We start from the raw sequence: 27,999 nt of genomic DNA on the forward strand, positions 1-27,999 counted from the left end.
GTTCTGGCCTGTAAATAAAGAAGAGCTGTTTGAAGAATCGCTGTGTCGTCTGATATGTCCACCCACAACTTAACATATCTGTTCTAGGATCTTTCCTGGTATTGATATCAAGCTCACTGGTTGGTCATTAGGTAGGTCTCCCCCCCCCCCTTTTGAAGATGGGTCTGCAGGGACCTCAAAGATAATAAACAATGTTTCTGAGATTATATCCACAAGCTCCGTTACTCTTTTACTCTCGGGTGCAGCTCACCAGTCCCTGGAAGTTTGAAGCAGCTTAGGAAAGAGGGGAACCATAATGTACAAAACCCTGTGTTTTATCTGCCTTTATTGTCATGGAAATGGTGTCCCACACTTACAGATGCCATGATACAGTGGTACCTTCTTGGCTCTCCTTTATCACATACACAGCCCAACAAGACAATGACAATAATCCACCAACAGCATACAAATCAATATGGCTAACCTGATACAAAACACCCACCCACCTCACTCACACACGAAAACAAAGATCACCACAGCCAATCACAAACAAACAACCACACCCTAGGCCAACCTCAACCTCTCTCACCACCAAAGGAACACAAGTGATCAGCACAAACAACGCTGACACCAAACCCTACATACATTAAGCATAACAGAAACATCGCCACCCGATCCCACCCCCACCCACCTTCCCTCCCTCCACCCCTTCTTTTTTTCCCTTCCTCCCCCTAATGTTTCAGCAAATGAAATGGATTTGTAAAAATGTTACATGGAAAAAATATGAGAGACATTACACTTACACCATGCATTTTTTCACCAGGAATTTAAGCAACTGATTTTAAACTGTTTTTTCATTCCTCTGACGCAAGCTAAGGATATTGTTCATGGATGTCCTTCCTGCGCTTTAACTCATTCTCTTTACCTTAAATCAATTAACTGTTTCCTTTCCTAATAAATTTTCTCCTATGGAATAGCATTGTAGGGAAGAGGCATCTCTGGAACGCCATCTAGTGGCATACCAGCAGCTCCCCAACCCGCAGTGAGAGGGACCTGTTCCTTTGATTACCTGTTTCTTTAATTACCTAGGGGCAGGATGCCCTACTGTTCTTACTTCCTCAGGTCCTCTGTGGATTCCAGGTAGCTGTATCCATCCCTATGGGCCAAGACATGCACTTGCACCAAGGCCTGCAGAATCCCATTCCAGACTTTGCAAGAACCATGACCACATCTACAGGCTCAGCAGCCCTGTGCGGAAGTTGCACCCATCCTCATCCTTGAAAGGCTGAGGGATGCCCGAAGGTGACATGGGGAATGCTGAAGACCTTGGACTCTGATGCCAGGACACGATTTTAGCATCATGATGTTCCAAAAGCACCAGAGACTTCTTAGTAGCTTTAATTACTCAGCTACATATGAACTCTATGCTGATTTTTACATGTATATTATTTGTTTTCTTGATATCTAGTACACAATGTATCTATCTTTCTCCTGACACTTCTTATAGTCATAGCTATAATTTGTGGACGCGTTTAGCTAAAGTTCCTAATGTCTCTCATTTTTGTTTGAGTGAAACATATGATATACACACTGAGTTAGGAAATTGTATAATCCCAGTTTGTACACAGCTTTTCACATGGCACATGCCACACACATGGGATAGTGGTTTTCTAAATGGTTTTAAAGGTATCCTTAGTTATACCAATCTCCATGATTGGGGACCGGTGACACAAAAGCTACCTCTGGATGCTATAACATTATACACACCTAGAGTTGCAGCACCACCAGACACCTCTTGTGCTCAGATTGTGAATTGCAGTAAGAAAGCAACTAGCTGTCTGGACACAGGAAGGTCAACTTGGAATTGTTCATGTGTTCAGCAGATTGCTTTTAATTATGCTCATGTGCGTTTACCAGATGGTTGAAGATGGGTGAAGATTCATGAAGACATTCTTGCTAAGGTATTTATTTCTCAGTAATAACTCAGACTCATGTGAACAATGGCTTTTATTTATTTCCCCCCAAAATAAGAAACTTTATAAACAATAACATCATTTTCAGGTAGGTTTAAATGGTAAATGCAACGGCTACAATCAAACACAAACTAGGTGTGATGAAACTCCTACATTCATAACTTATGGAATTAAAATGAAAATTTAATTAAATGAATTAGTTAATCGGGATTACTTCATTCCAAGCATGGTACCTTTGGCCACACACAGGTAGATCTAGCAGTTGCTATGCGGCATATTTTGCTACAAAAAAAGATAGAAGAAATAATCTGCTTGCAACATAATGCAGTGCAGGTGTGCAAAGCCTCTGGCCTTCCAGGTGATGCAGAACTGCAACTTCCAACAGTGCTGGTCACTGGCTGTACTTCCTGGGGCTGGTGGGAGTTGTAGTTCTGCAACATGTGGCGGGCCAAGGTTTTCCACACCAGATCAAGGTGCACATTGTGAGCAAGAAGAGCAGGAAAGCACTAAGGTCAGTGAAACAGAAGGGAGACAAGCTCTGGTGCTACCATGCCCCAACCATTCTAATGCTCTAGTCAACATGGGTTTGTTCTTTTCAGTATTAATAAGAGCTTGTCATCTTTATATTATTTTAAATATTGTGTTATGTGTGTTGCTTATGCTGTTTTTTAGTCATTTAGCCTCTTCTGCAAAAAGTTGCTCTTTGTCAGTCCATACTATTTATTTGTTTATTTGATACATTTATAAGCCACTTTCTCAGAAAATACTCTTCAAAAAGTACGAAATTAACCAGCCACCACATATTAGCATAATTAAAACTTTTATACCCTCCAAAATTGGTAACAATCCCGAAAGCTAGAACAAAGTGAGATAAGACAGCTTTGTTATTTTTAAGCTTCCAAGTTGCCGTACTTTACTTTGCGCTGCTACCAGAAATCTCTTTTTAAAAACCCTGTAAAAAAGTAAAGGTAAAGGTACCCCTGCCCGTATGGGCCAGTCTTGACAGACTCTAGGGTTGTGCGCCCATCTCACTCAAGAGGCCGGGAGCCAGCGCTGTCCGCAGACACTTCCGGGTCACGTGGCCAGCGTGACGAAGCTACTCTGGCGAGCCAGAGCCGCACACGGAAACGCCGTTTACCTTCCCGCTAGTAAGCGGTCCCTATTTATCTACTTGCACCCGAGGGTGCTTTCGAACTACTAGGTTGGCAGGCGCTGGGACCGAGCAACAGAAGCGCACCCCGCCGCGGGGATTCCAACCGCCGACCATACAATCGGCAAGTCCTAGGCACTGAGGTTTTACCCACAGTGCCACCCGCGTCCCTTCCAAAAAAAAAACCCCGTAGCCTTCTTTTAATAAAACTTTATTATATTTTTATAAAGAAGTTTGCTCTTTGAGTTACTGGACCGACCCAGCTTGGGTAGGTTCCAGAGATGGGTCAGTTTCTGCACATTGGGGTGTGGGGTGGGGAGTGGCAGCTTAAAATAAGGTTTGAATAAAGCAAGAAGGGAGTTAGAAAGTCTATGTTGTGTTGGAGTTTTAGTGTTCACCTCTATGTACTACCCATCTCTGCTGTTTCTCCTTGTTAAAACAGTTTTTAAAAATAAATGAATAACAATTGCTCAGGATCCCTCCACCCTTGCTTTACTCAAACCTCTGCTGTTGTTTCAAACCACAGTGGCCTCGGTGTCCCTCCACCTCCATATTACTCTTAACTTCTGTGGTTGAAGGAAAGAATAGAGAAAGTTGGAGGAATGGCTGCTCTAAAATTCTCCCTCTTCCATTTCTTAGCAGCCGCATGGGAGAGTGATAAAGGATGTGAAGTCATCAAATATCCCACAGTGCCTCCACACAACGTATTTCACTCCTGATCCCATATGTTCCCCCCCCCAAATGAAGTTCCAGATTCAATGTAGTGATTTGGAAGAGATATTTTATTAAAAAGCAGATGGCTACAAATGCACAGGACCCATAATCAGAACTTAACATTCTCCAGCTGGGCAAGCCTTGCTCTTGGGAAGATGACAGCAGGGGCATGAAAGAGCTTGGAGGAGATGGGGTGATGGTGAAAATGAGCGCAAAGCAGAGCTGCAGAAAAGAAGAGAGAAGAAGCCTCAGAAATGGAGCTGGGAAGGTGAAGAGAGACCACAGTAGTTGCATGAGATGGGAAGGGGAAACTCTATGTGTCAGGAGTGACAAAGGGGTTGGTAAGCAGAGGAAGCAGAGGTGCAGCCCCATGTACTTTCATATTTTATTATGCATTGCAGCGGGGAACTGCACAGAGTTTATAAGGACGGGGATGTGCTGTAGCCCCCAGTAAAGCCTCTTTATTGAGTTCTTTCACTCCTTCTGGCAGCTGGAAGCGAAATGCCCTCAGCAGGCTTGTCAGGAAGATGAAAATTTCAGTATTTGCCAGCAGCATACCCAAACACATGCGAGACCCTGAGGATGAGACAAGGGAAAGGCAGCAAGTGAATAATAGCTTACTTTCCAGGGTTCATTACTTTGTAGCTATAAAACACTCTACATAATATGACATAATAAGGGCAGGAAATTACAAGAAGGAACCAAGTGGAAGGAAAGGGCTCATGGTTTTGGTTATCTCTATACTAACACATAGAACATGGAAAACGAAAGCAAATTTGAACCATTAATACAGGATGGCAAATATGACCCAATAGCCACTACTGAAACCTAGTGGAATCAGACTCATGACTGGTATGTAGAAGACTGCTCTCCCCCTCATGCTACTGATGCCATTTTCTGGAATCAGACCATTAAGCATGCCTACAGATGCCTACAGGGGTGTGGATGGCTTGCTGATCAGAAGGTTGCAGTTCAAATCCCCGTAACTGAGTGAGCTCCCGTTGCTCGGTCCCAGCTCCTGCCAACCTAGATGTTCGAAAGCACGTCAAAGTGCAAGTAGATAAATAGGTACCGCTGCAGCGGGAAGGTAAACGGCATTTCCATGTGCTGCTCTGGTTTTGCCAGAAGCGGCTTAGTCATCCTGGCCACATGACCAAGAAAAACTGTCTGCGGACAAAGATCAACTTCCTCCGTCAGTAAAGCGAGATGAGCGCCGCAACCCCAGAGTCGTTCGCGACTGGACTTAACTGTCAGGGGTCCTTTACCTTTATCTTTTTACAGATCACAACATAGGTTGGACTTTTGGATTTACCTGCACCAAACGCCAGAAACTCTTCTCTAGCCACATATTGTCCATCCTTGTTCAAGAAATGGTTTGGGTTGAACACTGCAGGTGTCTCCCATCTTGTGGGATCAACAAGAACAGAGCGGAAATCAGGAATAATATAAGTTCCCTGCAAAGAAGAAACAAATGATTGGCACTCAGACCAATACATTTCTGGATTGTTCCTCACTGTTCTGCAACTAATCTTTGAAGAATTCAAACTGACTAGGGTTTTTGTGTGTGTATGTGTGTGGGGGATTCACATTTACCAAAGGCCAGATTCATTCCCAATTCCCCCCCCCCCCCATCAATAAGCTACTTCTACAGGCAGAAACACAGGGTGACCTCCTTCTCCCTCTCCCTCTTTTAAAAGGAACCCAGAAGATGACCTCTAGCCACTGCGTGTTCCTCCCCTGCTTCACATTCCCAATAGAACAGCACTAGCCAGTGGTGAAACATGTCTACAGATGGAGCTCCTGCTCTTCCATCCTTATCCTGCCCTTCAAGTTTTTGACTACACAGGAAGTTCCTCTATGGCTTTATGCATCTCTCAGTATGTTACCCTAGGATTCTCTTTGCTCTTGAGATACAGGAGTGCAGTTTGCCACACTTATTTACCTTGGGAATGAGAAAACCACACAGCTTCACATCCTTTGTACATTTCCTGGCGATCCCGAAAAATAAGGCAAATTTAAAGCGCTGCATCTCATGAATCACAGCATTGGTGTAGGGCAGTTTCTTCTTATCTTGATAGCAGATTGTGTGAGAAGAACCTAAAGCATCTTCTATCTCCTTGTGGACTTTATCTGAAGAAAATGATGGAAACAGAAGGTTTATTTTGAATACTGCATTTTATTTCAGATGGACATTTATTTTCCAAAAGGGTCTGGGAACGAGCCTCAGTTTCTTATCTTTATAGCCCATTTTTTTACTCCAAGGAGCTCAAGTCAGTGTAGATGGTTCTTCCCTGCTCTAGATCCCAGGTGTGAAAAGGTTGAAAGCAAACCTCATCTCAGCTGTTTCTGGTTAAGAGAGCTGGCTGGATTTGCTGAAGGTCTGTGATTCAAGGCTGTCTGTTTTACACATACCGGTATATATTTTTTTAATCCTCCACCCCTCAGCCCTCAATATTTCCTACTCTGTTTCACCAATCCTCCTTTTCCAGCTTGATCTTTGGCTAACATCCCTCATGTAATGGAGCAAGGAGAGGCAGGGATGAGGCTCAGGTACTTATTTCACAACAGAGGCAATGATGGCACCCCCCCCGGGGACCTCTTGGCCAGCCCTCTGCAGGCTGAATAAATCAGAATTTATCAAAAAGAAAATCACCCACTAAGCCAAGCAGAGGAAAAGGTGGCTTACATTAACTGTGTGTTAAGCTACCATTTATATTTGGAAAGATTCCTTTATCACGACCAAAGCAAATTTCAGGAGTCAATGAGACTACCAGAACTCTTCTAGGCTGAATGCTGAGCAAGGTGTAATATATGTGTGCAAAAGTGGGGCAATAATGCAGGAGCAGGTGGCGCTGCGGTTTAAACCACTGTGCCACTTGGGCATGCCAATTGGAAGGTCGGCAGTTCGAGGCCCCACGACGGGGTGAGCTCCCGTTCTTCGGTCCTGGCTCCTGCCCACCTAGCAGTTCGAAAGCATGCAGTGCAAGTAGATAAATAGGTACCACTCCGGCTGGAAGGTAAATGGAGTTTCCATGCACTGCTCTTGTTTCGCCAGAAGTGGCTTAGTCATGCTGGCCACATGACCCAGAAAACTGTCTGTGGAAGCGGACAAACGCTGGCTCCTTCGGTCTGTAAAGCGAGATGAGCGCTGCAGCCCCAGAGTCATTCATGACTGGACTAAATTGTCAGGGGTCCCTTTACCTTTTAATGCAGGAGCGAGGAGGGGGTCTGAGGAAGGGAAAGGAAACGTGCCCCCAATGCCACATGCTTATCTGCTGCCATCCTTGTGCACGGCACACATTACTCTGCAGTGAGGGGGTGGCCGCTTGCATTTATGTATTTATTCTACTAATTTGGAAGTATGCTTGATGTTTTAAGCATCTCCTGGCACTGTACATTATGTACAATATAAAAACAATATCCACCAAAACAAAAACAAAAATGCTTCATGAAAGGCAGAGGGAAGGGCATTCCACAACACAAGAGCAACATTAGAAAATTCCTATTTTGGGGTCACTACCCTACTGCATTCTGTAGGGTGTTGTGCTACCAGCAGAATGTCCTCAGGCAGCCAAATGAACTTACAGACCTTGTTGTTGTTTGGTCATTTAGTTGTGTCCGACTCTTTGTGACATGAAAGCATCCAACATGCGATGTAAAGGGTTAATGCTCACAAGGGCTGTAGAACTCTGTGATGCCATACATGTATGTCAAAAGCATTCAGCTTATTTCAATAACCCTTTGTCTCTCCAAACTTCCATCATAAGCTCACTTACTTTTAACTCCTTCTGATGTTTTATGTTCTTTGTTTTATCATCTCATTAGATGTGAATGAAACCTTTAAATAATTACGGTCCACTCTAGAGATCAAGAGAAGCTCAGGCTCCCATTGTTCCCTCTCTCACCTTGGATATCTGGATGACTTGCCAGGAGGAGAAGCGCCCATTTCAGAGAACTGACGGTTGTGTCTGACCCTGCTACAAAGAAGTCAAAAATACACCAAGCCATGTTTTCTTCATCATAGGTGGACTCTGGGTCATTCTTGCTCTGGTGTTGAAAATGAGGAAGGTGACAAGTCATTCACATGCATTACAATCTGTCCTTCAGCACTTACTTTATCTTCTTTTACCCAGTTACTACAATCCCACCAACATATGCTTGATGAAGGGCAGGGCATCCCAAATACACTGCTTGCTGCAAAATGGGAAGATGCCACCACCACCGCCCTGCTGCCACTGCTGCCCCCCTTACCTGAATTGCACAACAGTGCCCACTAAGTGGGCTGGATAGAAAGATCCAGCTTCTTGCTATTCCACCACCCAAGGCAGCTGCCTCAGCCCGCCTAATGGGCTGGCCGGCCCTGTGTTTCATAGTTGGTTGTGGCAAGAGATCTATGCACACCTTCCTGTGACCACAGTTGTAGCTGCTGGTGCTGCATTTGAGGACCTGTGGGTTGGGGTAATAATCCAGCACTGGCAGGAGGAGAGGGATCCAATGGAATCTCTCTGGCAGCACACATTCAAAATGTGCACTAAAGGTAAAGGGACCCAGGACCATAAGGTCCAGTCGTGACCGACTCTGGGGTTGTGGCGCTCATCTCGCTTTACTGGCCGAGGGAGCCGGCGTACAGCTTCCGGGTCATGACTAAGCCGCTTCTGGCGAACCAGAGCAGCGCACGAAAACGCCGTTTACCTTCCCTCCGGAGCGGTACCTATTTATCTACTTGCACTTTGACGTGCTTTTGAACTGCTAGGTTGGCAGGAGCAGGGACTGAGCAACGGGAGCTCACCTCGTCGCGGGGATTCGAACCGCCGACCTTCTGATCGGCAAGTCCTAGGCTCTGTGGTTTAACCCACAGCGCCACCCGTATCCCGAAAATGTGCACTACTTAACACTAAATATAATTATTTATTCTTTTGTCACCATAATGAAATTACGTTAAAGTTTGTTGGGACGTATATCTTTGACCCACTGAGTCTGCTGCAACGGCCCTGCAATAAATTTGATTTATTGCTACTCCGACAAACTTCCAATGGCTCCGACACGCTTCCACTCCGTGCGCTGCCACTCTCCTCAGTTGCTGGATAATAGCAGAGTTCACACGCAGCATCAAATGGCGTGGTGTCCTCAATAACGCAGCTCGACACCAGTGCTTCTAATCCAAAACTCTTTATTTAGTAGCACTCATAACAGAAAAGAAAACCTGCAGAATCTAGCTGCACGTTCGCAGCTCTCTGCCTCTTAACAAAAACTGAAGCAACCTTGCTAACGTCCCCAGACAGACTGCTCTCCAGAGAGAACTCAGCCCCCACAGAGCACAGATCAAAGGAACAAAGCATGGATCATGTGGGCAGTGCACCCAGTTGATAAGAAGGCTCCTGGAGTGTTAACTCCTGACAGTCCAGAACCACAACAAATTATATTTTTAACCTTCTAGTGTATGAATATAGATGAGTCAGGGGTTTGAATTCTGACTCCCCTCCCCCTGTGTGTGGCGTGTAATAAGACATCTGCCACTATCCACTTGGATTGTGCCCAGACTGAGGTTTCATATTCTTCACCCTCACAACAGTCATGTAGGGTGGGACATTTGCTGTTCCTGTTTTCCTGTGGGGAATAGAGACTGATCCTATTCAGCTCTTGGTAATGTGGGGACTTGAACTGCGTCTACTCCTAAGCCTAAACAGATTTTAATAGCACCTGGGGTGGGTAACACTGAGGGTTATATTGATATCCTCACAGTTTTTTTAGATCTCCCAAGAATACCCACTCCCTCTTGAGAGCCAAGTTCGAACAGGAAGGCATTTAAAGAGGTATTCCCAGTCACTGCCTTAACTTCTGTGGAGACTCCCTTCCCCATGCGGTATGCTCAAACCTGAGCCACTTTGGCTTGTATTGTGCCATCTTTTTCTTTAACATTGTTATAGATTTAAGGGGGACCCTTCCCTAAACCCTACAAATTAATAAATGCTAGGATTTTGGTTATTTGAGGTGTGAAGCTGCAGAGGAATTCCTGTGGCCAAGCTATGTCCATCAAAAAACAATAAATGGCAATTGAGGGACATTCATAATACAAGAGGACTCCTTTCCCTTGCCTGGAGGTGTGAACTAGGGAATCAGAAGATTGCTGGGGTAACTGGCCCAGTAGCAAGAAGGAGGAAGAAGAGCTGAGATCCATCTTGGGCAGGCTGGCTGAAGGCTGGCTGTGCTGCTGTGGGGTACATACTCCTCTTGAAAAGACCATGCTGTAAGATCTGGACTCCCTCCATGCAGACTGAAGGTGTAATGAATATTTCTTAAAGCCACAACAGTCTCCGCCACATGTTCAATTCTCCAAAGAAACACAGATCCCGGGTGGGTGCCTGCTGCTGCTACAGCTCAGCAGAGAAAGAGGGGCAGGGACTCGACTTAAGACATTTCAAGTGCCCCAAGGTGCTTTTGAGTTGGCTTTTGGTGACCAAGGTTAAGCTCTGAATTTGTGGTAGAGATGAGGTTTCAATCTGTGCCTTATTTGCCTACTTTTCAGCTAGTTTTAAATGTTTTAATCTGTCCTGAACGTGAGGGGTGTGAAAGGGTTAGCAATTCAAATAAAGTCTTATTTCATGCTAATAGATCTGCCCAGTGGTGGAGGAAAGGGGGGGCAGCGGGGGCGGCGGTCCACCTAGGGTGCCATCTCTGAGGGGGATGACAAGAAGACACCCCGCAGGGGGCTCATCCTGTCACCCCCGGGCGTGGTGGTGTGAGCCGCCGCCATCGCACCACCACATGTGTGGAGGATCCCTCTGCTGTCTGTATGGTGCACACGTGGCACCACTGTACGTAGTGGCACTGCGCATGTGCCATACCTAGTGGCACTGCACATGTTCAGCTGGGCGGTTTACCCTGCCCCTGTGGGTGGTTTACCCCGCCCCTTGACACCCCACACCGGTTCCAGACAGCCTTTCTTCGCCCCTGGATCTGCCCCCAGGAGCAGTATAATTTGATCACTGTTAACTGGAGGTGCCTGGGTTGGCATACAAAAAATTGGCCAGATGTGTAAGCCACAAATGGTGTCCACTGGGTAGACTGGTGGCATTAATGTACAGTCCTGCAAAGGATAGCATGAGTTAGAACTCTGTACCAACAAATCCTTCACTGAAGAAAAATGGGGTGAAAATGAAATCATTGAACCAACAAGCAGTGCTTTTCTGTTTTCTCAGTCCATGTCTGAATGTGAAATGAACAACAATACAAAATAATTTATGTACAGAAACAATGCTCCATAGGGAAGACCGCTCAACACACATGAACTCCCACTCATTCACACTCATATTTGGGGTTATGAAAATATCTGCCTTTTCCTAGCCATTTCAATCGAAGCTTCAATAGATGGATGTTCACCCACTTTAGCAACTAAAAAACTGTGAAAGAAATTTGGGGAAAGCTCAAGGTGGTTTCCAGCTGAGATTCAGAAAAAAATGTTGGTTTCCTGGCAACAGATTAGTATTCACATGTAACAGGGAATATAATGATTCCTTGGATGAGCAGCATTCGGTTTCAAGCTGATACTTACTTTCTCCATCTGAAGTAGATAGAAATCAATGAAATCCTGTGGCTCATGCAGAGACAGATTCTCCTTATGCTTCTCTATCTCCTCCTTTGCAAATGAAAGCATTGCTTTCAGGCAGTACAATGCCTTCTTGTGAGGCCCTGGGACACGTTTCATAAGCCATGGGAGCATTTCATATAGCTAAAGGAAAGATAGAGAAAATCTGGTCACATTGTTCATGCTTTGGATTAGCGATGTTCAAGGGACATCTCCGCTCTCAGTATTTCTCTTGCAGAGGGGAGCACAGAGAGAAAATCATGTTGACTGTTGACCTCTGAGCTCTAAAGCCACATTGCAATTGGGGATAGCCCCTGTCAGTGAGTCACTGTAATTGGTTGAAAACCACAGGGTGATTCCATGATAGCTCCATGATAAACAGGTCACACCTGTCTTGTGGCATAGACTATTTCCTCCAAAACTGCAAGACGAACCCATGAAAGTGCATCATGGTGGCTAACAGATTGAAGTTGAATCCTGACAAGACAGAAGTACTGTTCTTGGGGGACAGGGGGTGGCTGGTGTGGAGGACTCCCTGGTCCTGAATGGGGTAACTGTGCCCCTGAAGGACCAGGTGTGCAGCCTGGGAGTCATTTTGGACTCACTGCTGTCCATGGAAGTGCAGGTCAATTCTGTGTCCAGGGCAGCTGTCTACCAGCTCCATCTGGTATGCAGGCTGAGATCCTACCTGCCCACGGAGTGTCTCGCAAGAGTGGTGCATGGACTACTGCAATGCATTCTACATGGGGTTACCTTTGAAGGTGACTCAAAACTGCAATTAATCCAGAATGCGGCAGCTAGACTGGTGACTGGGAGTGGCCACCGGGACCATATAACACCGGCAAGTAGTCATTGACACATCATCTGATCCTTGCCTTTCTCAGTGCAGGAAACATCTTCTCATAAGGCACAAATTTGTAGTTCACAAATGTGAACCTCACCCTTTGCAGCAATAGCAAGCTCCCTCTCCTGACAGCCTGCTCTAGTTCTTCATAGAACATGTCCTTGGTCTGTATGTCAGAGCACATAGTGGGACTGCAGATGCTTAACATGCTCTAATAACATTCAAACCTGCAATTTGCAACTTTGCAAAATTGCATAAAAATGTGTGCATTAGGAGAAATTAGAACCAAAATGCTGATGAAATTTCATGAGAATTTTTTTTAAAAAAAACATATCAGAAATTGATGTAGAAATGTGGAGAACCAATTTTAAGACAGGAAAAATGAGAAACTAAGAGAAACTGAAATTGTCAGGTCCACCCATCCCCCTCAGGTCAAAAGGGTTTAGCTGAGGTCATACAGAAGGGGGCTGCTTTCCTTAGCAGTGCAGGGAATGCTTGAGTTGCAGACCTCTGTTTCATTTTTAAAAAATCCAGCAAAGGAGCCACACCATAGGCGCCACAATGACTGACACTGCTAAGTTGCAGCTCCCCTGCTTGCAATACAAATCAGGAGATTGATTTGCCCCTCCCCCTTGGGAAAATCAATGCACCTCTGTTGGGTTTAGAGTTGAACTCTTCAACAATTATGGTAGCACTATTTAAACATGGGCATTTATGGCTCTCCTGAAACTTACTAGTGATGTTCCCAAAATTTAGGTAAAGGTAAAGGGACCCCTGATCATTAGGTCCAGTTGTGTCCAACTCTGGGGTTGCGGCTTTATTGGCTGAGGGAGCCAGTGTATAGCTTCCAGGTCACGTGGCCAGAAATTTAGAGATGTATGAATATTTACGGCACAAAGGTTCAAATACTGCCATTGTATATTCCAGGCAGACAACCTTCACACCCTCAGCAAAATGTAGCCATGTGGAGTTTATGGATCTAGCCATCCAGCCATGCTGTCCTTGCATTTCCAAATTATATCACCAACATGTCCTGGTCTGTGGTCTGTGTATGCTCAGTGCTCATTTGGATGTTTGGCAAGTCAATGTGCCATAGTAGGTCCCTGCCCCCAATAATATTTGTCTTTCTTAAAACTTGAAGATAGCCCGGGATCTTAAATTGGTCCAAAATATGGCTGCCAAGACATATGCTCATCAATCAAGTCCTATAAGCCTTGATATACAGTGAGCAAAGAATAGACACATTTATTTTTCCATAATGACAATAAAATTGTAGAATTCTCTTCTTGAGAAGATTATTTTGTTCACTGCTGTTTACTTAAGGTGGGCTCTAGACAACTTGTTCTGAAAGGTTATTGTTCCATTTTTATCCAATTTTTTCTTCAAAGAGTCCCTTGTGGTTGGACATAGTCTCCTTATTCTTTCTTTCAATTTTTATAATAATCTTGAGAAATTATTTATGCTATGAGATTGTAAATAGCGCTTATCTCAGATTAGATTTAAACCTGAACTCAGTTTTCCAACGCTCTAACTTCTATCGTAATGGATTCTAGAATGCTGATTGAGGGATTTAAGGCACTTGGGAGACCTGTCAGGCTCAGTAGGAATGAAAATGACAACTCACAAAATGAGCAAAGCTACACAGATATTTTAGGAGAAAATTCATGGCTTCTATCAGCTTCTGGAACCTTTTATCTTCAAGAGCAAACAGGTGCCCAAAAACCACAGCACATATCACGTTGGAGGCTGAATTAGTGATGGGCATGGAGGGGTCAAGTGGTTGACCTGCAAAATAAAGTTATACTAATGTGAGTTCAGCCACTCCTGTTCATACGGAGAATGGTATTTTATGGTGGACAAGAGAAATTGCAGGGATCTCCAGCAATTTGTTTATTAACATCAATTAATTAATTGATTGGTTGGTTTATATACCACCCTTCATCAAGATTCTAGGGTGTTTCACAGAGTAAAAATACAAGATAAAACCCCAGGTAAATAGTTAAAATAACAAAACATTCCATAAGCACATTTCAAAGGCTGTAGAATATTAATCAGCCAAACACCTGTTTGAAGAGGAACATTTTTTCTTGGTACTTAAAGATATATAATGATAGCATTCCATTTAAGGCTCATTAAGAATCAAACAAAACATATCACATTCCTCTACAAAATGTACAGAGGTTATACACAAAGGTTTCTTCAGACATATGCCAGCTCAGCACCATCACCTATCATCACATACCCTTTGAACGTGCAAAGACCTCCACAAGCTGATGGGCTTCCTCTTCTATTTGGTGCTCCATGCCTTTCCTCCCCAGTCCTAGCTTCCGCATAGTAACAATACCAAACCGTCTCTGTTGCCTCCAGGTGTGACCATTTGATAATATAATGCCTATGAAAAACCAGTGACAATAGTGGAAGAAGGGAGAACTTTAGATAATCCCGAGGAACTTAAAAAGTGCTTTATAAAATATTGTAATGAGCTATATAAAGCAGGAACTGAGACAGAGGACCAATGGGAGAAATTATGGAAATGTGATATTAAATTTACGGCATGTTACACAATCAGAGAAAATTTGATGAAAATGGTGTACCAATGGTACTTAACTCCGGTAAAATTGGCTAAAATTTACAAATTAAAATCAAATACCTGTTGGAGATGCAAGAAAGAAATAGGAACAATGTTTCACATGTGGTGGGAATGCCGACCTATTAAACAATTTTAGAATGAAACATATGAAGAAATCAAAAATATCTTTTAGTAAAAAACCGGAGGCATTCCTTTTAGGTATAATCACAAATGATATTCCTGACAATCAAAGGAAAGTATTCCTTTATGCAACGACAGCTGCCAGGATGCTTATAGCAAAAAATTGGAAAGGGAGAAAAATTCCATCAATGAAAGAATGGCAAATTAAATGTTGTGAATATATAAATCTGGCAAGACTCACAGCATTCATAAGAGGACAATTGGACCAGAAATTATTAAAATAATTGGGATGTGCTAAAGAGTATATGAAAAAACATTGTTCTGGAGTAAGCATATTGGCATGTAATAAATGATGCTTTGAAGGGTTAAAGAAAAAGAAAAATTGTGTAAAAAGTATAAAGATAGAAGTAATCTACATTAGATACAGCAATTTAGAAAGAGTAAAACTTTTGAGGTCTTAGAACAAAGGAAGGAAGTCAATATGTGTATATGTATGTAATGACTAGATTAGAATGAAGATATGGTTTTATTTGTAGATGTGTGCTTTTTTCTTTTTTCCCTTTTTTCCTTTTGTGTTCTGTTTTTCTTTCTTGTTTGTATAGTTTCATTTTGGATTCAATGTTTGTAATTTTTGTTGTAATTTGCATTGAAAATAAAATTTATTTTAAAAAAAGAAAAAGGAAAAAAGAAAAACCAGTGACAAATTATTGCTCTCAGAAATTAGTGTTAAAAATTAAGTTCCTAGCCCAGAACTGAAGTTCATGCCTTTGCATGTAAGATCTGCTTAGTCTCTGTAATGCAAAAAATTACTAGTTGATTCTGACTCCGTCTCAATTTAATGCATGAGTATCTCTACAATATAGGCCAGCATCGCTTACTTTACACAATTCCCACCAGAATGTCACTTTCCGTTGCCTTTCATCATTTAGAAGTTCATCATTGGTTCACCCCCAAGTTTTAGCTGTCTCAATTTGTGTGCTAGTCTGATTGTTTCAGAAGTTCCTCCACTTTGCAGTACCAGCAAAAAGTGAGATCTCTGGACGTCTCTATCAATTTTGACTCTTGTGGGGAAAACTGGTACCTAATATGCTGGTAATTTCTGCAACAAAGACTGAACTTGCAAGTACAGTATTTTTCGCTCTATAGGACGCACTTTCCCTCCTCCAAAAATGAAGGGGAAATGTGTGTGCATCCTATGGAGAGCAAGATGATGAGCGCCGACACCCCCCCTCTCTCCACGCTTCAGGGATAGCCGCCTGAAGCCTTTGGAGCACAGCAGGAACTCACGCTATGCTCCAAAGGCTTCACAACCTTGCCGCCGCTCCCGGACCCGTTCTGGGGGCTGGGGTCGGGGGAAGCTCGGGCTTCCCCCACCCCAGCCCCGCGGCTAAAAACGAAGCCGCGCACAGCTTCTCCCAGCTGGAGAGGAAGCCAAGACAGCCAGTGGGATGGATCCTGCTCGCTGTCTTGGCTTCTTTGCTCTTTGGGGCTGGGGGGGGATAATTTTTTTTCTTTATCCCCCCCCCCTAAAAACTAGGTGCGCCCTATGGTCCGGTGCACCCTATGGAGCGAAAAATACGGTATCACATGAGCTTTCTCACAACTTTAAACCCCAGCAGACACCCCCCACAGTTTTTAAGGATATAATTTAACTGATGTGTAATGTTGACAAGTTTCCATCTTTCCCTGGAAGGAAAAAAATTCGCTTCTCATTTGGGAGATGAATGAATGCCAAGTGTTGCAGAAGGATAAAGGAGTTCTCTTGCTCCTAGTCACCCTGACCTGACAGGTCAGTTTCTTGGCCAAAGCAACAGACCACACCTGAGCATACCATGAGTCTATTGACAGCCCTGTTGTATAGCGCCAACATTCAGCCTTTTCTAAGCAAACATTTACCAGCAAATATGTCAGCATCTCCCAATGAGATAAATTTGATTCACCTATTATTCCTAGCATGGCTATCAAAGGAGTTGGATGTGATAATCAAATAGAAATCTGATTGTCTCAGAAGTTCCTGCGCTAATGTGTCAGCGAAAAGCGAGATCTCTGGAAAGCACTTCAAAATTTGACTTTTGTAGGGAAAATTGGCATCTGATACACTGGTAATTGTGGGCCCAGCCAGAGTGCCACCCACTTCTGGGTCAATGTCTACATGTAATATATGATTAATAACTCAGACAAACAACAATCTGGATTAAAAATGCCCATAACTTTTTTGATTACAGATGTAACTTTTTGATTACTTTTTTGATTACAGATGTAATCTGTGATCCATGCCTCTCCAAGACGTTGATCATCCTAAGGCCACTGCTAGAAGCCCTATGGCTTATCTTCCCCATGCTTGGCTTCAGGACAGAGACATCCACCAAGACCACTTTAACAGGGTACGCTGAAAATGGTGCAGGATCACTACTGGGTGATGCTCCCCACACTTGAAGACCAGGATTCCACCCAACACCTTAACTGTTGCTATGGGGAAGGCAGAACCTCTACACCAGCCAATTTGTTTACAGGGAAATTCCTTCCCAGCCCTTAATATGGCATTTGCAACCATTTGCAACCGTAGTAAGGTCAGGAGATATACGGGAAGCAAAATAAGGTTAAACAGTGAATGAAGGGAATAGAACATTGTTAAAGCAGCAACCTGAAAAGCAGAAAACATTTTAAAACCCCAAAATGACCTGAATAATAAGAAAGGTTAATGACAAGGGAGGAGGGGAGAGTTTTGCTCCTTGTCTGACTGTGCTGAGGCAGGATGGCGCTGCCAGCTTTTCTGCCTCGCTAGAAGTGAGGCCACAGCCAATGCCGTTTCAGCCAGCAAGGCGCATCACCCCAAAAGAGCCCACTAACTGGCCAATTGAGCCAGCTGCTCAAGGAGGCCAGTGAGAATTCCCCCAACAGCCGCCTGGCCATGTGCACTCCATCCTCACTGCCCAGGGATGGCAACCGAGTGAGAGAGGGCACAACAGCCGCCCACCTGCAGGAAGAGCTAAGTGTCAGGGATGCATATGGTTGCTCACGAGTAAACAGCCAGGACTCCAACCTGCCTTTTTACAGGTTTTATTAGGTGCAAACTATATACAGTGGCGCTGGTGACACGTGTGACGCTGTGGGTTAAACAACAGAGCCTAGGACTTGCTGATCAGAAGGTCGGTGGTTCGAATCCCCGTGACGGGGTGAGCTCCCATTGCTCGGTCCCTGCTCCTGCCAACCTAGCAGTTCAAAAGCACGTCAAAGTGCAAGTAGATAAATAAGTACCGCTCCGGCGGGAAGGTAAACGCCGTTTCCGTGCACTACTCTGGTTCGCCAGAAGCGGCTTAGTCATGCTGGCCACATGACCCGGAAGCTGTACGCCGGCTCCCTTGGCCAATAAAGCGAGATGAGCACCGCAACCCCAGAGTCGGTCACAACTGGACCTAATGGTCAGGGGTCCCTTTACCTTTACCTTTATATACAGGGCAGAAGCCCAAGGTTCATGTCTGCCTCAGTCACTAGCAGATTCCAAGAGTGGGTTCTTCCTGTCCCCTCCCCAGCTTAAGAACCTTGACACCCCCCAGCTTCCTCCTTTCCTTACGTTTGACTCCCTTTCGAAAACTAGACGATGGAAGCTGCATGTCTGTTTCCCTATCAGCCTGCCTGACAGTGGTGCTAGGGCTCGCAGTAACCTCTGTGAGCCTTTGACTCACTTCCCCCCTCCTTCCCTCCTCCGTTTCGCCGGAGGCTTTGCTCTCACCAGTCTCTGACGAGGTGTTACTACTCAGCAAAGTCGGAGGCTCCCTGTACGTTTCTGCCTCCCTCCCCGCTTTCGATGGCAGTCCCCTGACACTAAGCAACAAATTTCTGCAATGAACACTGAACTTGAAGGTATCACTTGAGCTTTCATAGAATGTTAAACACCAGCAGTAAACTTCAGTCAAAAACCCATTTCAGCTAAGTTTTCCACACTGTTTTTAAGGATATAATTTCACTGATGTGTGATGTCAATAAGTTATTTTTCTACTGGCGCCACCAGACTGGTGTTTTATGGAAGGTGTGTATTCTGCAACATATTCTGGACACAGCAAAAGCCAGTTGGGCAGTTCCCTCATCCTGGCAAAGGGACTGAGAGTGAATTGGGTGCCAAACTGGCACCAACACTGCCTCCATCTCCAAGGGCACAGAGATGCCATGTATGAACTAACCTTGCAAGTCCAACATGCTCAAAGGAGTGCTGGCTTGCTCCCCAACCTAGGAACTCTGCTCACTTACTGCAATAAAAGCTGTGTGGGATGTTAGATCAACATCTTAGCTAGCACTTAGCGAGGTGTCTTTACCTCTTATATACCTGCTACACCTTGTAACCTGTGCCTTGGCAATGCACCAGTCTGATGTAGGCATCAAAGCCTTGGGTAGAAAGAGCGAGGAATTCAAGTTCTTTATCCAGCACTGAGATCCAGGCCAGTAAATGCATTAAAATGGCAACAGGCAACAAACTTCTGCCTGCAGCTGACTCTTACCACAGTGCACTACAATTGCTACTTCCAGAGAGCACTTGCTAGAGGCACTGGGTTGTATTCAACAATGTTAGAGTAGACCCACTGAAATTAATAAACCTACATTGGTCATGCCAATTAATTTCAGTGGGTCTACTTTGAATAGAACTAGTATTGTCTACAACCCATTTCCTGTTGAGTGCAACATTAATAGAGAAGCTCTGTTGTTCTGTTTTTCCAGACAGCCCTTTAAATGTTTTCCCCGGGGAAAATACCAGCGGAAATTCTCACATTTCACTACTTACCCTTTCCTTTTCCTACAGTCATAAGGAAAGGAGTATGTGGTCGGTCTTCAAAATATTCAGAGTGGTCAACGAGCGCTTCTTCCACTGCTTGGAATCCAGACAGCACTACAAAGGGCAGATGCCCTACCCAAAGGGTGTAAATGTTTCCATATTGCTTTGCCATCTGCCATTTGGGTCAAAAGAAAGGAGAAGATTGTTATAGTCAAAGAAAGAAGATACTAATTTGAACCTAAAACATGAGCTTCATCCTTCCTCCATGGGTGTAGCCAGGATTTTTGTTAGGGGAGGCAGAACCTCAGTTAGCTATGTACTTTTTATTGATTTTTATTGATTTAGGGGGGCAGTATGAGCTCCTTTGACAGTGGAACGGACTCCCTTGGGAGGTTGTGGACTCTCCTTCCTTGGAGGTTTTTAAGCAGAAGTTGGATGGTCATCTGTCATGGATGATCTAGTTGAGATTCCTGCATAGGGTTGAAATAGATGACCCTTGGGATCCCGTCCAACTCTACAGTTCTTTGATTTTATAATCTGCCTCTCTCTAATGGAGCTGGTCTGATAACTTGGAGCTAAATGGTACCTTTGGGGATACCAGAACTGAGCCCAGGGACCACTTATTGCACCGAAAGAAAGTCAAGACTGCACTCCTGGCCATTGCATTTGAATACGCTAATTCATTTCTTAATGTATGCACATTTAAATTTGACCCTTAACTTCTGAAAATGCTGAAGTGGGAAAAGGAAAACATCGGAAGAGGAAGAGGCATAGGCTGGGCTAGAGCACTGATGCAGGTTTCTGACCCACAGTGGGTCACAGCAGGAAAATTGCCACCATACAAATATATGGGTAAGAAATTAAAATATGCTCCCCCAAATGCATGTTTGGGTTAGAAATTATTAGCAATTTCAGATGTTTTAAAAGTTAATACATTCATATCTGATGATGTAGGAATTTTGTATTTTTTTAAAAGAGTTTCCTCTAGAAAAAAATGACTTATAAATGTATTCAATAAACAATAAAATAAAGTATGGATTGACAAAGAGTGAATTCTTCTAGAGGAGGCAATGGAAAAGTCTGTGTTCTGTTTGTCTCTTGTCTACACGTGAGCTGTAGCTCCCCTTGGCTTTACTAAAATGAGTTTACGAGCTTCTGCTTCACTGCCAAGAGAATTTGGTGCCCATTAATCAGTCAGAAGGGGAGTGTTACGCAGTGTTCTAGGTCATGTTGCAAGGTACACTAGAGAAGAAGGAACACAAGTTCCAGAGCAGGCTTCCTCAACCTTGGCCCTCCAGATGTTTTTGGCCTACAACTCCCATTTTATCCTACTTTTTATTTATTACTTTTGTTTGTCTCTTCTTTTTTTTTTTTTGCTCATATTACGTCTGAAAGTAGTTTGTAAAAATTCTGGGTGACCTGAACATAAATAATGAAACCTTGGGGGATTTTAATTAAATTCAGTTTTAATTCTAATTCCATAATTCATAAGTGTAGGGGTATCATTGCATTTAATTCTGCGCTTGATTATAGCTACTGCATTTACCTTTTTAACCTACACTATGGTTTAACTTTAAAGATAATAGAATCATAGAATTCTGTAGTTAGAAGGGATCCCAAGGACCATCTAGTTCAAGCCCCTCAATGAAGGAATCTCAACTGAACATCCATGGCAGATGGCCACCCACCCTCTTCTTAAAAACCCCGAAGGAAGGAGAGTCCATCACCTTCCTAGGGAGTCCATTCCACTGTCCAAGACATTGGAAAATTCTAAACCATCGGACTTCCACTTGAGGCGCCATGGAAAATGGCTGAAAATTCCATTGCTCCGGTTCTCATGCGGTAATTAGAGGCTGAGATGGGAGTAATCAGCCTCCCAAAATCTTCATGGGGGTACAGGAAGACACATTCTCATCCGCAGATGCTCAACAAACCAGCCCCAAATTCAGAAGGAAGGAGGGGCTGGGGGCACTGGATGGAAAGCCCCCGAGAGAGTCTAGCTCTCCTGGATGCTGTCTCTGTGAGCGAATGAAGTTCCATTTCTTAAGATGAAAAATTGGATTTAAGTTTTGGACATGGTTTGAGCGAGGAGGGAGGAATTACTCTGCTAATTAACCCAGCCACTGAAGTGCCAAAAAAGACTGAGTGGAAGAAGGACTGACATCTAAGTTGGTATGTTGGAATGGAATGAAAAGGGGGGGGGGGGAGCCTTTCTTATTAATGTACTTTGCTTTATTATATTATTTGGCAAAAAAAAAACAACAACCCCAGAAGCACTGTTTACATTAACTATAACAAGCGAGATTGGAAAGTTTTGCATTTGTTTATATAATATGGCTCTAAAATTATAAACTGTGTGGAAATAATAGTACTATATAATTAAGGCTTTTGATCTTTGATTTGCTTGGAAGAGGATAAAAGATTCTCCAAGGTGTGGACATCAGACAGAAGCAGAATCTCATTAGCCGCTGGAGAGATGTTAAAAAACCTTGGACAGTTTTCTGGAATCTATGTGGGAGGTGTGTTGCACTTTTAATTTGGAAACCCGCCATGCTTGGAAGTCAACACCGGGCGGCAGGGTTACAAATAGCCATAGAGGGAGGTGAGCCTTTAATATGTCATTATATTTGTGTTTATGGTTTGATTTGGAAAGGCTAATGTTTGATGCAACTGGTCTGGGAAAAGCAGACGCTTAGATCTGATTTTATCGGAACTGAGTGAAGATGGCAGCTGCCAGCAGCGAAAAGACTTTTGGATTGATTTGGCAGAAACACCAGCATGTGAGGAAATGCTACAAACTTACAGAGGGGAATCATAGACATAAAATCCAGACAGAAATACATCATTGTTTGTTTTAACTCGCTTGTGGGAACAATTCAGAGGCTGTGAAAGAATGAAGGTCAACAACAGAAAGAATTAGAGGAACCATCGGAAATGACTATGAAAAGCAGTAGAAGTATGAGATGATCAGAACCCTCCGAACTTGAAGCATGGGAAGTCCTATTAAAAATATATAATTTGGCAGAATATTCAGACTATTTGATATGTATATGTATAATTTGGAATATTTAATGTGATTTGATTGGATTGTTGAAGTGGAAAACTTAATAAAAATGAATTTAAAAAGGAAAATTCTAAACCATCATAATGGCTGGGGAAAACAAACAAAACAACTGTTAACATTACATTAAGTTATTGCTAAGAAATACATACCTTGCTGAAAGTATCTTCACGAAACTTTACCCCAGTCTTCCACATGCTTCCAATGAGAGGAAGCTGGAGAGGTCCTGGAGGATAGTGCCTATTTGACCAGAGCTGTTTCAGGAAGTCCAGAATCAGAAGAGCCACCAGGAGAGCAATAAAAAATGCCCATATCTCCATCCTTGCTATCTCTTTCTCCTTAATTCTTCCTAGGATGTCTGATGAGGTTCACTTCTCTTTCTCTAAGGGCTTCTTCCTTTCTGCAGGGACCTCAGCACTGCACTGGAGAACATTTATAATTGATAGGTTGGGAAGTGGCTAGCTTGTTTTGTTTTGTCGAGGAGTGAAAAGTCACCCTGGAACTGCTTGTTCAAGATTTTGGGCTTGTCCACTCTGGAGTAATAATAATTATTATTATTATTATTATTATTATTATTATTATTATTATTATTTATATCCCTCCCTCCCCAGCCGAAGCCGGGCTCAGAGCGGCTAACAACAGTAAAATGATAAAACATTCTAAAATCATTTCATTATAAAATTAATTCCAATCAAATTAATGGCAACCATTGGGCTAGAGGTTCTGTGAGGATTGCCAAAGGAGGGAGCCAGGCTGTGCCCTGGACAAAGGCCTGGTGGAACAGCTCCGTCTTGCAGGCCCTGCGGAAAGATGTCAAGTCCCGCAGGGCCCTAGTCTCTTGTGACAGAGCGTTCCACCAGATCAGAGCTACAGCTGAAAAAGTCCGGGCTTTGGTTGAGGTCAGCCTAACCTCTCTGTGGCCTGGTACCTTCAAGATGTTTTTGTTTGAAGACCGTAAGTTCCTCTGTGGGATGTACCAGGAGAGGCGGTCCCGTAGGTGCGAGGGTCCTAGGTATACAGTGGTGCCCCGCAAGACGAAATTAATTCGTTCTGTGAGTTTTCTCGTCTAGCGAATTTTTCATCTTGCGAAGCACGGTTTCCCATAGGAATGCATTGAAAATCAATTAATGCGTTCCTATGGTCAAAAAAAGTCCAAACAAAGCCAAATTTGGTACAAGAAGAGTTTATTAAGTGCTCTTTAAAGTCACACATACTGTAAAGAGCATTTCAAAAACTGAAGGAACAATAACTTAACTTTCTAAACATGACAGAAAAGCATTTAACAATCACCAAAGTGTACTGTACATTTTCTAAGACTCTGGGGGACAACTCGAAGAAGGTTCCTCTTCCACTCTTTGCTTCTTGCTGAAGAACCTGTCCATGGTCTGCTGCTTCATCTGCCTTTTCAGCACCTGCCTGAAAGATGACATGACCCTCGTGTCAAAAGTGTTCGCAAGGTCACGGGTCAGGTCCTTGTCATGGTGGTGCCGCTCTGCAAAAGCCTGCACATCTTTCCACTTGTGACAAATGTCCCTCAGTTCTTTGGAGGACAGCCGTTCCTCAGTTGCTTCCTCCTCTTCCAGCGAGGCCTGCTCCTGCGCAGCCTCTGCCTGCAGTTCGACCAGCTCCTGGGTGGTCAGCTCGTGGTCATGCTCCTCCACCAGCTCGCTGACGTCCTCCTCTGTGACCTCCAGGCCCATGGTCCTCCCCAAGGAAACAATGTCCTGCACTACTGTTGACTCTGGTGCATCAGAGTCACTTGGTGCCACACAGTCCGGCCACAGGCTGCGCCAAGCGCAATTCAAATTTCTCTGGCTGATCCCGTTCCAGGCCGTGGTGATCAACTTCAAGCAGGTGACGATGTCAAAGTGGTCCTTCCAGAATTCCCGAAGGGTGATGTTGGTGCAATCAGTCACCTTGAAGCATCGCCTGAAAAGCTCCTTGGTGTAGAGTTTTTTGAAATTGGCGATGAGCTGCTGATCCATCAGCTGGAGCAGTGGCGTGGTGTTAGGCGGCAGGAACATTATGTTGATGAAGCTGAACTCCTCCAACAAGTCCTCTTCAAGGCCTTTAGGATGAGCAGGAGCATTGTCCATCAGAAGCAAAGCCTTCAGCACCAGGTCGTTGTCCAGCAGGTACTGTTTGACAGCAGGGCCAAAAGCAAGATTGACCCAGTCCACAAACAGCACACGTGTGACCCAAGCCTTACTGTTGGATCGCCACATGACACTCAGCTGCTCCTTGTCGACCTTGTGTTTCTTGAAGGCCCGTGGGTTCTCCGAGTGGTACACCAGCAGGGGCTTGATCTTCAGGTCGCCGCTTGCGTTGGCACAGAAGAGCAGGGTCAGACGGTCCTTCATGGGCTTGTGGCCAGGCAACTTGGCCTCCTCCTGGGTGATGAAAGTCCTTTTGGGCATCCTCTTCCAAAACAGCCCGGTCTCGTCGCAGTTGAAGACCTGCTGTGGAACGTAGCCCTCCGTCTTCACAACCTCCAGGAACTCCGCTGCAAAGTCTTCAGCCGCAGGAACATCAGAACTGGCAGCCTCTCCATGCCTGACCACGCTGTGGATTCCAGATCTTGTCTTGAACTGGTCAAACCAGCCTCTGCTTGCCTTGAAGACTTCTGGCTCGCCTGAGGTTCCTGGCTGTTGCTGGACAAGGTCTGCGTGCAAGGCCTTGGCCTTCTCACAAATGGCGGCCTCAGTCACTGTGTCCCCTGCACGCTGCTCTTCTTCTAACCAGATGAGCAGCAGCTTCTCCACCTCCTCCAGAACAGCTGGGCGGTTCTTCACGATCCTGGTGACTCCCTTGGCTACGTCAGTCGCAAGGATCTTCTCCCACATCTTCAGGATGGTCCCGATGGTGGATGGATTCCTCCCGTACTCCCTGGCGAGGTCCGTCACACGCATTCCACCGTCGTGCTTCCGGATGATCTCCTTCTTCATTTCCAGGGTGACCTTCTCCTTCTTCCTCTTGCCGGCCTCTGCAGCAGCAGTCTTCTTGGGCCCCATGGCAGCACAGCTCCTACTTTCGCAAACCCAAAAAAGAGAAAATCAGTGCTTCACATCCAAAAAATTCAAAAGCACCAAACCTCCCAGAAAACAATTCCCTGACCCCCCCAGGCACCCACCACACAGAAATCCAAACCCAGATTTTTTTTTTTTTTTAAAAAAGGCAGAGTGCCCCAATGGTCACAGAAAATCAGAAAAAATCAGAAAAAACCCACAAGCTTCCAGATTCTTGCAAACCCCTTCTCAACAATTCCCTGACCCCCCCAGCCACCCTCCACTCAGAAATCCAAACCCATAATTTTTTTTTTTAAGGCAGAATGCCCCAATGGTCACAGAAAATCATAAAAATGCAGAAAAAACCCCACAAGCTTCCAGATTCTTGCAAACCCCTTCTCAACAATTCCCTGACCCCCCCAGCCACCCTCCACTCATAAATCCAAATCCATATTTTTTTTTTTTTAAAAGGCAGATTGCCCCAATGGTCACAGAAAATCAGAAAAAATAATAAAAAACCCCCACAAGCTTCCTGATTCCTGCAAACCCCTTCTCAACAATTCCCTGACCCCCCCCCCAGCCACCCTCCACTCAGAAATCCAAACCCAGAAATCTTTTTTTTAAAAAGGCAGAATGTCCCAATGGTCACAGAAAATCATAAACATGCAGAAAAACCCCCACAAGCTTCCAGATTCTTGCAAACCCCTTCTCAACAATTCCCTGACCCCCCCAGACACCCTCCACTCAGAAATCCAAACCCAGAAATCTTTTTTTTTTTTTTTAAAGGCAGATTGCCCCAATGGTCCCATAGGTCCCAAAAAATCAGAAAAAATCAGAAAAAATCCCACAAGCTTCCAGATTCTTGCAAACCCCTCCCCAACACCAAGTCGTTGAATTCCAAACACCCCAACCCAAAATCCAACCCCCCCAAAAAAAGTTTTAAAAGTTTAACTTACCAAATGGCTGCAAAAGAAGTTCTGGAAAAGCTTCAAAAATCACCGAAGTCTTCAAAAATCTCAAAAAAGGCTACCACACTGCATGCTATGAGTTGCTCCTTGAAGTCAAGTCGCAACTGCACCTCTTCAAGCAATGCACCCTGGGTATTAACGGTTTTCAGAAACAGGAAACAAAATTGCAAGACGTTTTCATCTTGTGAAGCAAGCCCATAGGGAAATTCGTCTTGTGAAGCAACTCAGAAAACGGAAAACCCTTTCGTCTAGCGAGTTTTTCGTCTTGCGAGGCATTCGTCTTGCGGGGTACCACTGTAATGTGAACTTGAAGTTGTTTGTGCTGACATCCACTACAGAGAACTGTGATCTTGTACATTTCCCCCCAATGCATTTGAATTTCCCTGACCTGGGAATCTGTACCCTTTTAGTGCAGACTTCAGTAAACCAGGTCAGGGAAATTCAAATACATTGGGGGGAAATATATATATATTTCCCCAATATATTGTTGTTGTGGGGGCCACCAGGGGGCGCATTGGAAGATGGCCAACAGTAACATCTCTCTGACCCACACGAGGTAATTAAGAGGCTGATATGGGAGTATGCAGCCTCCCTTGCCCCCCCAAGGGAATGGGGGGGACTGCCTTGCCTGCTGTGTCCATAATTCACCCCAGGATTCGAAAGAATGGGGTGAGGGCACTAGGCACGAAGCCCTCGGGTGACATCGGCTCTCCCGGACGCTGTCTCTAATCGCACACTGGATTGCATCAGCTCGAAATATATAATTGGAAAAAGAAGCAAATGCACATACTTCAAGTGAAGATCGGGAGCAAAGACTGCTAATTGAAGTGACCTCTGTGAAACGAGAGCAACGGGTTGGATTTAACGGAATACAACATGAAGAAAATACACCAGGTTCAGTATGCCGGAGCGGGACTGGATGGGGGGGACGACCTTTTTTTTCTTTTCTTCTATGTGATTAATCAATAACCCCTCCTCAAAAAGAACCGTGGCATAACTGACCTAAGCAGGAGGATTGAAAACTGTGTAGAAATGATTTACTACCAAAAGTTTGGCTTGTGAGATCGAGAAAAAGAACAAGGGCTTTTGATGGCGCAGCAATAAAAAGGGAGCCGTAATTTTGACAGGTCTTGTCGAAAGATTCATGTTCAGGAGGAGGAAGCTATGTTTTCATATTGGATTCCTGGTAGAACCTCCTCGAGGACTGAGAAAGAGGGGCAGATCTGCGAAAAGCTAATGAGT

At 44.4% G+C, this 27,999-nt stretch overlaps 2 protein-coding genes across 3 annotated transcripts in view; both read right to left on the bottom strand.

Annotated features, from left to right (window-relative positions):
- Positions 1-3,974: 3,974 nt before the first annotated feature.
- Positions 3,975-27,999, bottom strand: part of LOC310678399 (cytochrome P450 2J2-like) — a 232,250-nt gene continuing 208,225 nt past the window's right edge. The window contains exons 2-9 of one of the 2 annotated variants that reach the window (XM_083442329.1): positions 19,733-19,895; positions 14,488-14,637; positions 13,870-14,030; positions 11,369-11,545; positions 7,722-7,863; positions 5,759-5,946; positions 5,129-5,270; positions 3,975-4,392 (exon numbers count right to left, since the gene is read on the bottom strand). In XM_083442329.1, coding sequence (XP_083298455.1) covers positions 4,205-4,392; positions 5,129-5,270; positions 5,759-5,946; positions 7,722-7,863; positions 11,369-11,545; positions 13,870-14,030; positions 14,488-14,637; positions 19,733-19,895 — 1,311 coding nt within the window. In that variant the 3' untranslated portion in view covers positions 3,975-4,204. Of the gene's footprint in view, positions 4,393-5,128; positions 5,271-5,758; positions 5,947-7,721; positions 7,864-11,368; positions 11,546-13,869; positions 14,031-14,487; positions 14,638-18,400; positions 18,471-19,732; positions 19,896-27,999 lie in introns of those variants that run through there. The other variant, XM_083442330.1, reaches the window with a different exon arrangement.
- On the bottom strand, positions 23,952-26,594 carry LOC310678346 (tigger transposable element-derived protein 1-like). The gene is made up of 2 exons (XM_083442236.1): positions 26,471-26,594; positions 23,952-25,893 (listed from the first exon to the last, which is right to left on the bottom strand). Exon 2 carries the CDS (start codon positions 25,793-25,795, stop codon positions 24,095-24,097), a length of 1,701 nt encoding a protein of 566 aa, XP_083298362.1. The 5' UTR covers positions 25,796-25,893; positions 26,471-26,594; the 3' UTR covers positions 23,952-24,094.

The sequence above is a fragment of the Podarcis tiliguerta genome (genome assembly GCF_965153285.1).
Source record: "Podarcis tiliguerta genome assembly, chromosome: 5".
Lineage (NCBI taxonomy): Eukaryota > Metazoa > Chordata > Lepidosauria > Squamata > Lacertidae > Podarcis > Podarcis tiliguerta.